This window comes from Ascaphus truei, chromosome 3 (assembly GCF_040206685.1).
Source record: "Ascaphus truei isolate aAscTru1 chromosome 3, aAscTru1.hap1, whole genome shotgun sequence".
Lineage (NCBI taxonomy): Eukaryota > Metazoa > Chordata > Amphibia > Anura > Ascaphidae > Ascaphus > Ascaphus truei.
In genome coordinates, this window is record NC_134485.1 from 185,758,211 (window position 1) to 185,771,336 (window position 13,126).

At 47.5% G+C, this 13,126-nt stretch overlaps 1 protein-coding gene across 6 annotated transcripts in view; it reads right to left on the reverse strand.

The window, feature by feature from the left end:
• Positions 1–13,126, reverse strand: part of TEX14 (testis expressed 14, intercellular bridge forming factor) — a 541,240-nt gene that overhangs the window by 446,177 nt on the left and 81,937 nt on the right. For all 6 annotated transcript variants that reach the window (XM_075589773.1, XM_075589772.1, XM_075589771.1 and 3 more), the window contains exon 8: positions 271–384. In XM_075589773.1, coding sequence (XP_075445888.1) covers positions 271–384 — 114 coding nt within the window. The remainder of the gene's footprint in view (positions 1–270; positions 385–13,126) is intronic.

A 13,126-nucleotide genomic window follows, 5' to 3' on the forward strand; every position in this document is an offset into this window, starting at 1 on the left:
TATTTTTGCCAATGTTTTGCAAGGGTGAGCCTTTGACTGCATAATTTCTTGTAGAGTGCATGTAAAACTACTTGGGGCATATTAATAAACTCAAACGTGAGGTTTTCAGCTTTCATCAGTGACATTATGATGACACTTGATATAGTTATGTCAAAAACGTACATAATTCATTATTTTCATGGTTCCTTGTCCTTTTTCCATGTAATTAATTTGCTATGTCTAAATTTGGGTTGTATTAATCTGTCTAAACAAACCAGAAAAAAACATTACCTCATATATTCCTGTTCAGCAATTAGCAGGTCAGCAAATCGCATCTTACTGCAGTTTTGATGACTTAAAAGATTCAGTTCTTTGACTGTTACTCTGGTTCCACCCCACATTAAACTGTAAAGAGTTAACAAAAAATACAGCATTTGTTTATGGATTTACTAAGATAATATTGTATTATTTCAAATTTTCTGCTAAAAAATTTAGGACAGTATAATCACTGTCATATTCTTAGAGCTTTTCTGGAATTGGAAAGCTGCGTGCAGACAAATACATCTTTAACCCTTTGGGTGCCCTCTAGATGTAGCTACTACGTCATAGGCTCTGACACTTCGAGGGCTCCATAACGTAGCTAGCTCATAATGTAGCTGCTCATTTTTGTAGGGGGAATCGTGTTCTGTGCTTCTGTGGATCACATTCCGTCATCAGTGACTGAGCGAACATAGTGATCGCAAGTGCCGGAAAGGCCGCGGCACTCTGATCCCCATAACATCCCATTAGTCAGATGCAAACAAAGAATGTTTAACTATGCAGGTATCCTGTCTTCTCTGGAATAAACCACTGGCTCAGAAAGCTCCCTGTTAGTAGCAAAGCTGGTGGCACATTTGCAGCCTGATTTACTATATCTGATTCCTCTGGCATAAGATGGAAGTCAGTACAACTTTGTACTGATTTAATGCAGAGGCTCAAACAGAAAAATGTCCTTCCCTGAAAACATGATTGTGATGCTCTGTACGGTGATTTTAAGGGGTCTATTTATCAAAACTGCACGTCTGCAAAACGGAGGCAAAATTGGAGCAAAATACAGCAGCAGATTTATCAAAGAAAATGATTGCCGTTGACAGCAATATTTAATAAAAATAGTGTCATTGTTTTGCCCCAGTAAGACATGGGGGCTGTCACGGGAGACCAGGACAATAACACCAGGGATCAGTACACAAGACAGAACTACAGAGTTGAACAAAAGTAAATTTATTGGAAAAAGATTCCACAAACTTCCAGTACATAAAAACACACACACACAAACTCTTCCAACTGGGGTAACAACAAAGTCCTAGGTACGGGGACCTTCGCCCGGAAGCTTAACCCAATAATCATTTTCAACTTGCGCCGGTTTCCTCAGTAGTATGGGCAGCACTGCCTTGCTCTCCGCTACCTAGCAGTTTTAAATTCCCCACCGTTGCTTCACTCCAAACAGCTAAGGCTGACACTGCACACACAGACCGCAGCTCCACCGGATGCTCCAGACCCCTGCACTGGGTCTCCTTGGTTACCTTCTGCTGACTCCCTGTCAGCTCTTTCAGCGGTCAGCACACAGCCTTCAAAAAGGCTATCAGGTCCAGAATGACTCAGTTGAAGCTCTGGGTAGGAACAATAGTCCTGGTCTTTGCACACGGCTCCGGACCCAATTGATGAGATTACTACGGTTGAAGGTGGCCTAGGAAGCCCCAAATCGCATTCCCAAATAGGGTAATTCCTATCCTTTAACATATTCCACAAGATGTAGGCAGATACAGAACAATGCCCACACAATTTCGTTCCAGTCATACAATACAGATATAGCCCAAGGGATTACAGCTTTCTTGCAGAGTAAGTCCACTCAGCGGTAGTCGACCTCTCCCTGGTTCCTCAACAATGGGCCTAATCCCATCACAGTTTCCAGGCCTACAATGCCAAATTCTGATGTGATTCCAGCTCCTTTTGGAAGAGAGTTAACCCCTGCAGGTACACCCTCTTGAACAGAGCTGTACATCACTGTTCTACATACTTTAAAAATAACATATATAGGACCAGTAAAAAAAATGTACATACATACAGTAAATATATCATATCATTGACAGGTAGGGGTAGGCTTAACCTCTATTTAAGAGAAGCCAAATCTACCCCTACCGTCACACAGGCCTATGTACTAAACGGCTATTTTGGTGCACGGACATCTCATTTTACATTGCGCTTGTGTGCGAATACAGCTCAACCCCCTTATAACGCTGTGCTCGGGATCCAAAGAATCACATCGCACTATAAGCGGATCGCGTTATAAATAATGTCAAATTGTATGCATTGTACAATAAATTATTTAAGATACCTTTAATCGTGTTGTAAAGTATTCATAAATACAATCATTGGGAGCCACACTTGCATCGTGTTATAAGCGGATTCGCATTGTAACGGATCGCGTTATAACGGGGTTGAGCTGTACTGCTGCGGCAGAGTTTATTCGAGCATTTGCCCGTTCTCTGCCGCAGCAGTAGCCTGGCGCGCGCCCGAGAGTGACGGGCGCGCGCCGAAGCAGCGGAAGAGCGCCCTCCGATCGGGGCGCTCTCCCTACCGCTGCCGGGTCCCCCGGAACCCCCTGCCGCTGTTCCGCGATCGCGGGACACCAGGGCTCCCTCGGGGAGCCCCTGGACGCGCGTGCAGGGGGCGCACGCTCCCGAAGACGCGTGACCGCGGAGGGGCGGCCACTAGCAAGCCGGGAGATTTCCCGGCTTGCGGTACCGACCACACTCGAATAAAGTGTGTCGGTACTGTATGTACTAATCTGAAATTAATCAATCTGCTGCAGTGTAAAAAAATTATTTCCCCCCCCAGTTTTTGGGGGTGTGACAGAAACCAGGGGATGGTAATAAATTCCGTATATATGGCTCCCAGGATACTAGACAGTTTCTATCCTGTTTGGCCTGGGAGTGCAGCCTTATAATACATACACTCCATCCCACAGTTTGGCAAGCGCTGGAACTGAGGGATGAGAGATCCAGACCAGAGTTTGTCTGCTGCCTGATTTCTGTCACCTGTCATGCTAATTAGGAATCAGGTATGAAAGACTGATTTCCTGTTTGCTCTGGTCCCCACAAGAGCCAGGAGGCTGGAAGGCTGCTGGACTACAGAGGGGAGAAGCCTCTTCCCCAAACAGGTTCAATCTTTCTGTTCATTTGTGTAAGACTGCAAAAGTACCGTGTTTTGATGTTGGAAGTGGAAAAGCCACTTCGAACCCTGAGTCAGGGATATCTAAGTTAAGTTATCGCTCAGGTGAGCAGCTTTTGTTTTTGATCTGTTTTCTGTTGTATGCACTGTGGCAGTCTCAGTGCCTGGGACTGAATAAACCAGGCATAGCCTGTTTAAAGGAACAGTACGTGACGCCTCATCATTTAACCTACCCTAAAAGACCGTGTTCTAAACAGTCCCGGACAAACGACGGAGCCCCGGAGTAAGCCGTTTGTCACATATGGTGGAGAATGCGGGCAGAGCACTAGGGGGTCTGCGGGTTGAAGAACTTTGAAAGGAAAAAAAAAAAAAAAAAAAAAGTTTTTTTCATCCTCTGCAAACAAGATGGAAGACGTGGTGGGTGCGCTGTTACGCAATGTCGCTGCCCAGAAAGACGCGAATGAAACCCAGCAACAGCTGTTAATAGCCCAGCAAGAAACTAATGCAAACCAGCAGCAGACGAATGCAGCCCAGCAACAGCTGCTAATAGCCCAGCAAGAGATTAATGCAAACCAGCAACAGGCGAATGCAAACCAGCAACAGACGAATGAAGCCCTGCAAAACGCGAATGCAAACCAGCAAGAGACAAACCGCTTGCTGAGAGAGGAGCAACAGCGGTTCGCTCAGGGCTTACAGCAGGAACTCGAGATCCTGAGGGGGACTATCAGTAACCTTCCACTGGCAGCGGCAGCCCCAGTTCCGAAAATGACCAGGGCAAGCCACTACCTTCAGAAGATGGGACCCTCGGATGATGTGGAAGCCTATCTTCTCACGTTTGAACGCACGGCACAGAGAGAGGGATGGCCAGAAGCTGAGTGGGCTGGTCTAATCGCACCCTTCCTAAGCGGCGAACCCCAGAAGGCTTACTTTGATCTAGAGCCAGCCGAAGCTAACGTCTATGCAAAATTGAAGTTCGAGATCATCGCCCGCCTCGGCGTAACCACGGCTGTTCGCGCCCAAAGGTTTCACGCATGGTCCTTCACGATGGATAAAGCCACCCGAAGCCAGATGTACAGTATGACCTCATCCACCTCGCCCGGTAGTGGCTACAACCCGAGATCAACTCAGCCAGCCACATCGTGGAACGGTTGGTCATGGACCAGTTCTTGAGGAAACTTCCCTCTGCCTTACGCCGTTGGGTCAGTCGGAGTGACCCCCACAATGCGGATGAGCTTGTGGCCCTCGTAGAAAGGTACAATGCAGCAGAAGAGCACCCGCAACCCACAGTCGTGGAGCAACCCCACTACCCGAGGTTCCAGGACTCTTCCAGAGACGGTAAAAGGGTACCGGGGTTAAGGGGCGCTGAAGAGCGGCGACCACCTTCACGCAGCACCAGCAACAGTGGTTCGCACACTAAGGGCAATAGCCAACATGGGGAGCCGGGAAAAGGCTCTAAGTGGGACACAGACTATGTACCTAAATGTGTAAATTGTCATGAGAGGGGCCACACAGCAAAAATCTGCCCACTAAATGATGAGCCCATGCAATGCAACAGCGTGGAACCTTATTCGCTGTTGTCCCAATGTATGGGCCCTAGCCCAGAGGACCCCTTGAATAACCATCTGTGGGCATTTGTAAAGGTTAATGGTAAGAGGGTTCGGGCACTTCTTGACTCTGGGAGCATGGTCACACTAGTGTCCGAATACCTCTTGCCCATTAAGAAGAAACAGGGAAACAGTTCACAAAGAGTGGCAATTTGTTGTATACATGGGGATAATCATGAATATTCCACTGTTGATGTTTTTTTTGAAACAGAGTTTGGTTCTTTAGATTTCAAGGTGGGTATTGTACCCAAACTGGCACATGATGTGTTAATAGGGACCGACTTTCCCCATTTTCTAAAAATGTGGTCCCCCGCTCAGAATAGCGCCCAGAGTTCAATAGCGGACCATAACGAAGTATTAGAAGAAACAAATCCTTTCCCTTTTTCAGAAATGGAGGTTGACGAGGGCCCAAATAAGAAGGGGGAAAAGGAGGAGTGCTGTAAAATTCCCTTCCCCATCACTACTTTGGTAGGGAATACCCCAAATCAAGATGTTGAGCAGACACTTACCACCCCAGAACCGGATAAGACCCTCGCTGACCTAGAGGTCAGTCCTGGGAGTTTTAAGAAGGCCCAGTGGGAGGACCCCACATTAGCGGTAGCAAGGGGAAATATACGGGACCAGAATAGTACTCCTGGCCAACCAGATAGGTCACTTGCTTACCCCTACTTCGAGGTAGAGAACGACCTAGTATATCGGGTTGATAAAAGGAAATCAGTTACAACTAAACAATTGTTGGTACCACGGACATTCCGTAACGTAGTATTACACCTCGCACATAGTCATCCATTGGGGGGACACCTAGGGGTGGAAAAGACAAAAGAAAAGGTTCTCCGAAGCTTCTATTGGCCTGGGGTTCTGGCAGAAATTACGAATTATTGTTCCTCATGCCCAGAATGTCAGATCACCGCCCCGTTCAAGGCGTACCGCAGCCCATTGGTACCCCTTCCCATAATAGAGGTACCATTTGACCGGATTGCTATGGATCTAGTAGGACCCCTAATAAAGTCTGCTAGGGGACATCAGCATATATTGGTAATATTAGATTATGCCACCCGATATCCGGGGGCAGTTCCCCTACGTAGCACCTCAGCTAAAAACATAGCAAAAGAGTTAGTAGTTCTGTTTTCCCGGGTCGGGATTCCTAAAGAGATTCTATCTGACCAGGGAACACCATTTATGTCCCAAGTAACAAAAGAGCTATGTAAACTCCTAAAAATCAAGCATCTCAGAACCTCAGTCTATCATCCACAAACAGATGGTTTAGTGGAAAGGTTCAATAAAACCTTAAAGAGCATGTTACGGCGGGCGGTTGATAAAGATGGGAAAAACTGGGATTGTTTGTTACCGTACCTGTTATTTGCCATTAGGGAAGTTCCCCAATCATCCACAGGCTTCTCCCCGTTTGAACTATTGTATGGCCGACACCCAAGGGGCTTACTGGATATAGCCAAAGAGACTTGGGAACACGAGGTTACCCCTTACAGAAGTGTAATAGAGCATGTTGCCCAGATGCAGGACCGCATTGCTGCAGTCCTACCCATAGTGAGGGAACACATGGAGAAAGCTCAAGAAGCACAGAGGAATACGTATAATAAGGGTGCTAGGGTCAGAATTTTTTTTCCAGGTGATAGGGTACTAGTTCTGGTTCCCACCGTGGAGAGTAAATTCCTTGCTAAATGGCATGGGCCATATGAGGTCTTGGAAAGAGTGGGAGAAGTAAATTATAAGGTAAGACAGCCAGGTAGGAGGAAACCTGAGCAAATTTACCATATAAACCTACTCAAGCCCTGGAAAGATAGAGAAGTCTTGTTAACCCTAGTACCCCCAGGTCCGTCAGAGAATCAAGAAACTGACCCAGAGGTTAGCATAGCTGAAACCCTGTCTGTTCATCAGAAACGAGAGGTTCAGAATTTAGTGAGAAGAAACAAAGAAATCTTCTCTATACGGCCAGGTAGAACTAGCGTAATTGAACATGACCTAGTCTCTGAACCGGGGGTCCGAGTTAACCTTAAACCGTACCGAATCCCAGAGGCCAAAAGAAAGGCAATAAGTTTAGAGGTTAAAAAAATGCTAAAACTAGGTGTAATTGAGGAATCCCAAAGTGGGTGGAACAGCCCTATAGTCTTAGTCCCAAAGCCAGATGGTACAACAAGGTTTTGTAATGACTACCGGAAACTAAACGCGGTGTCAAAATTTGATACTTATCCTATGCCCAGGGTAGATGAACTTGTAGAGAGACTGGGCAAAGCCCGATATCTCACAACCCTAGACCTAACAAAAGGGTACTGGCAGGTTCCCCTCACAGAAAGGGCAAAAGAAAAGACAGCCTTCTCAACCCCAGACGGCCTCTTTCAGTATAAGGTGTTGCCTTTTGGCTTACATGGAGCTCCCGCCACATTCCAAAGAATGATGGATAAAATTTTAAAACCACATGCTCGGTATGCTGCCGCCTACCTGGATGATGTGGTAATCCATAGTGAAGATTGGCAATCCCACCTTCCAAAGGTCCAAGCTGTGCTTGACGCAGTCCGGTCTGCTGGACTAACTGCTAACCCCGCTAAATGCACTATTGGTCTGGAGGAGGCCAAGTATCTGGGATATTCTATTGGCAGAGGTTTACTCAAACCCCAAACACTCAAAGTGGAGGCGATACAAAATTGGCCAAGGCCAGTTACAAAAAAACAAGTAAGGACTTTTTTGGGGTTAATTGGGTACTATAGAAGGTTTATTCCCAATTTTGCAACTAAGGCAACCCCACTAACTGACCTCACAAAAGCAAGAGGACCGCTAATGGTAAAGTGGTCCCCCGAAACCGAACAGGCCTTTAGAAGCCTGAAAGAAGCTCTCTGTGCCCAACCAGTGTTGGTCACACCTGACTTCTCCAAAGAGTTCGTAGTCCAAACCGACGCATCTGAGGTAGGGCTGGGGGCGGTACTCTCCCAGGAGTCTCAAGGTGAGGAGCACCCCATCCTTTATTTAAGTAGGAAACTAAATCCCCAGGAGAAAAATTACTCCATAGTAGAGAAAGAGTGTCTCGCAATAAAGTGGGCTGTAGAGACGCTCAAATAATACCTGTTGGGGAGAAAATTCCGGTTGGTCACAGATCATGCACCCCTTACCTGGATGTGTCAAAACAGGGAAAAGAATGCTAGAGTGACCAGGTGGTTCCTAAGCCTACAACCCTTTAAATTTTCTGTGGAACACAGGTCAGGGCACAAACATGGCAATGCTGACGGGTTGTCAAGGATGCACTCCCTAATATCCATGGTCGCTCATCCCTCGAGGTCTGAGCTGGGGGGGAGGATATGTGACAGAAACCAGGGGATGGTAATAAATTCCGTATATAGGGCTCCCAGGATACTAGACAGTTTCTATCCTGTTTGGCCTGGGAGTGCAGCCTTATAATACATACACTCCATCCCACAGTTTGGCAAGCGCTGGAACTGAGGGATGAGAGATCCAGACCAGAGTTTGTCTGCTGCCTGATTTCTGTCACCTGTCATGCTAATTAGGAATCAGGTATGAAAGACTGATTTCCTGTTTGCTCTGGTCCCCACAAGAGCCAGGAGGCTGGAAGGCTGCTGGACTACAGAGGGGAGAAGCCTCTTCCCCAAACAGGTTCAATCTTTCTGTTCATTTGTGTAAGACTGCAAAAGTACCGTGTTTTGATGTTGGAAGTGGAAAAGCCACTTCCAACCCTGAGTCAGGGAAATCTAAGTTAAGTTATCGCTCAGGTGAGCAGCTTTTGTTTTTGATCTGTTTTCTGTTGTATGCACTGTGGCAGTCTCAGTGCCTGGGACTGAATAAACCAGGCATAGCCTGTTTAAAGGAACAGTACGTGACGCCTCATCATTTAACCTACCCTAAAAGACCGTGTTCTAAACAGTCCCGGACAAACGACGGAGCCCCGGAGTAAGCCGTTTGTCACAGGGGGCACAGAAATGCACTGCGCTAGCAAACAGATGTTAATAATATGTACTAAAAAATTATGTTTTTCTATGCTATGAAAAGGTATAAAGTGCATCAAAATCGTAACCCAAGTTGAACCTGGTGTAAACCCTAAAAAGTCTGTTCATAGTGTTAGCGCATAATTAAGTTGCTATGTATCAACCAAAAATGCTTTTGACACAGCATGAATGTTTTATTATATAGGTTAATAAAAATGTATTATTTTCATATTAGGACTGTCACAGAAGACCAGGACTCTTTCACGGGATCAAGCACCAGACAGGACACAAAGATAAAATAAACCGGTGTTTATTTCGGCCGGAGCCAACAGACGCAGCACAAAATCACAACAGAGCTTATGCTCACCAACTTCAGCACAGTACAGAGGGAATTCCAATTACTTTGGTGTCCGGCTCAACCAAAATGACTTTCCCAAAGCAGCTTCCACTTTTGTAGTAAGTCCAGAATATCTAGGCAGCGCTGGATGCAAGTTAGAGCAAGCCAAGTTAAAATCTCCCGCTCAGACGTGCAAGCAGCTTAGACTTTAGATGTCTGTGGCACGTCCTCAGTATCCACCGCTTAGTGTATCTGCCCGTCAGCCCTCGAGAAATCTGTGAAACTGAGATCGGCCATCCCTTTTCTACATTCCCGTCACCATAGGAAATCATGGAGAATGGATGGTGACCAATCACAGCTTGGATGCTGCGTGTGGGACCAATACCAGCACGGATGCTACGTGGGTCAATCGCAGAGTGAGCTACATAGGCGAATCAGGGCTGTGGGAAATTCAAAATAACTAACCAATGAGACCTGAGTCAGTTGAGTCTCACCCTAAAACCTCAGGGTCCAGTTTCAGCTTCATGCCTCAGAGTATGAGCTAGACAATGGCCCTGCCCTCAGAGTTACAGTTTCCCAGGACTGAGTATACACCCCTCTCCCTCCATTCCTAGCAATAGCCATTACTCCAAACATGTGGGCTGAACAAAGGGTTTTTTCAACCTTGGCGATGCTTTAAAACACATTTTTATGCTTGCATTTTACACATATACATTACTGGGTTTACCACATAACATGCTGGTCACATGAGCCACAGGTAGATGGGTGAACAGGGCAATCCTGTATATCAATCAGATAGATAGGGGCCAGAGATTGGGCTTAACCTTAATATGCTGGTCTCTGGGTCCCTACCGTCACACCTCACCTTTTAAGCTGAAAACTCTGGGGCAAAATCCATCCCAGATTGCGCCCCAAGATCGAAGCCAACTATGGATCTTAAGCCAGGGCAAGGTCCATGACCTTCCTCCCCACAATCCAACCAGTACAAGCTCAGGAAACTGGGAGCCGGTGGGGACTCGGTTATGTGGTGCCGAAGGGTCCGTACGGCCACACTACCGCCTGGCACCCTTGATGGGCATATTAGATCCCCTTGGCGATCCAGTCCTGTTTGCTTGATGGGCCGGCTGTGCCGGTTGGGGGTCTGGGAGGGACGGCTGGGAGCCGGGCAGGGGGTAATGTACTCAGAGGGGTAGCCATCCGCACAAATGCTTGCTGGCTTACCTCCCTGGTTGTAGTGGAACATCTGGTGGAGTGAGTTTCACAGTCCTGTGAGCGGTGGGGGCCTCGTAGCCGCAGACAAAGTTGCCGAAATAGCAACTTAGCATAATGTCGGCATCCAGACCGGGCAGCACTCCCAGGTCGTGAATCTCTCGACCTGCTCGCCATCGAGGTGAAAACGTGTGTGTCTGGTGACGGTCAATTGGACCTGGTTCGCTTTTCCTGGAACAAGATGCTCTGGCTGAATCAGGTCAGGACGTACCAGGAAGATCGTGGCTCCGGTGTCCAGCAAGCCACATGCCGGCTTACCCGCAATCAGTACTGGGTGGAGGTCCCATTCATCCATCCGGATGCAAGTTGGAGCAAGGCAAGTTCAAATCTACCGCTCAGTTATACAAGCAGCCTCAGCTTTGGGTGTCTCTGGCACGTCCTCAGAGTCCACCACTTATTCCATCTGCACGCCAGCCCAGGAGAGATCTGTGGAACTGAGATCGGCCACCCCTTTCTACATTTCCACCTCCATAAGAAATCATGGAGAATGGATGGCAACCAATGTGGGACCTCGTGTGGGACCAATCTCAGCACGGATGCTACCTGGGCCAATCACAGAGCGAGCTACATACACTGGCGACACACTTTATTCGAGCTCGGCTAGTCCCACGAATTCGGGTATACCCGGGTTTATTGAGGTTTGTGACTGTTTTCTGCCCGAGTGCATTGAGGTATTTTCCAGGCAGGGATTGAAGCATTTTATTCCCGCTGGCTGCAATACTGCACAGTATATATATATATATACTGCATTACAATTCATGAATTTATGCCATCTGGTAGACACGCGAAGCATTGCAGCCTATTAAATCCTAATCATTATCATTTAACAGATCAGCCGCCCGTCAGCCAGGCATGAACCCAGGCTGGGAAGGCAAATGCAACGGGGCTTGTCAGAGGTGAGGAGCGGCGCATTCCAGGTATCTGCCAGGTACATACTGGGTATTTGCTCGAATAAAGTGTGTCGGTGCAGTAGGCGAATCAGGGCTATGGGAAATTGAAACTAACCACTGAGACCTGAGTCAGTTGAGTCTCACCCTAAAACCTCAGGGTCAAGTTTCAGCTGGATACCTCCTGTGGAGATGGATGCCTCAGAGCCTGAGCGGAACAATGGCCCTGCCCTGCGATTGTGGAATGAAGGTAGTGCACGCACTCAAACAAAAAGGGTGAAAGTGGGGTACTTAACTGCCGGTGCGCTGGTTCTGGGGAGCTCCTGATGTCCCAAATAGATCCAGTGAAGAAGAAGAACCAGGCACACGGTCTTAATCATCAAATGAAAAGGGTTTTAATGTGCCAAAGAATCCAACGTTTCGGCAGTAACGTTGGATTCCTTGGCACATTAAACCCCTTTTCATTTGATGATTAAGACCGTGTGCCTGATTCTTCTTCACCTGCCCTGCGATTCCCAGTTCCCCAGGACTGAGTACAAACTCATCCCCCTCCAGTCCGAGCAATAGCCATTAGTCCAGACATGTCTGTTGAACCAAGGGTTTCTCAACCCTGCATGTCCAGAGACCTTGGCTATGCTTTAATTTAAAACAACATTTTATGCTTGCAGTTTACACATATACATTACTGGATTTAACACATAACATGCTAGTCACTTGAGCCACAGGTAGATTGGTGTACAGGGCACTACTGTATATCCAGCAGAAGGATAGGGGCCAGAGACCGGGCTTAACCTTTAATATGCTTGTCTCTGGGCCCCTATCGTCACATAGACTATTCTGTATAAGATGACACTAACAAATTTCCTAACAGATAATTCTGTTTTAATTTAAATTGTATCAATCAGGTACTCAACATGATACATGTATGGGTAACAAGAGAGACAATGTTTGTTTGAGACTTGGCCAGTGTGAACCACCAAGGGATGGTTAATGTTGCAAGGATACAAGAGGCAGGATTAGGGGGGAGTAATTACAGCGGCACACATTATCTTTGCAAACAACCTTGCCAGTGCTGAAACTCCTAACACAGGACAAAGAGACTCATCCCACACACACACACTGGGCCCAAGAACATTACGTTTGGAAAACGAAAATAAAGGTTATAGAAGTGTAGCATTGATCCCCTTCCTACCTCCAGGGGGGGAGAACAGCTCCGTAGTGCAGGAGAAACTGCAGCATTGCGTCAATCATGTTATGGTTGGCATGGCCCTCCAGACACTGTAATGTGTACTGTGGCAGCCATCTTGGGGTTGGCGCGACTGGAAGGAAGCGGCTAAGAGAGGCAGGATTTCCTCCACGGTACAGGGGTGACTTTGGCAGAGTATTCGGAGCCAGGGAAGAGGAAGGAAGTAGTGTCCGGGGAGCCTGACAATCTCCCGGACTAGGACCAAAACTGCCCTTGGCCCCGGATAGATTTCCCTCACCGCAGAGAACTGTTTACAGGGCTGGCCCTATTAATAGGTAGCTCCTGTTAGGGAGGGAGCACAGCGGAGCAGATCGGAACACAGAGGGAGGCTTCTCACTGCAGCCTGTGGATCAGCAATCACCCGGACCTTAAGGCGTGAGGGGCTTGTTATTGGAGACCCAACGGCGTGGGACCCTGCTGCTATTCTTGCCCTTGCTGGAAAGTGTGGCCTGGCTGCACCTTAAGCCAGGAACGTATTGTGCACCAACACAAAGGGAGAGGGTAGTGCTGCCCTCACACAAACACTGGGAGGGGTTGCTTGGTTGCTTGCTGGACACTGGGTTACAGGTGCCCGAGCACCCTAGATACTAACTATTGGGGCTAGCTACCCCAGGACTATATTACTGTTATTGTTGTTATTTCTG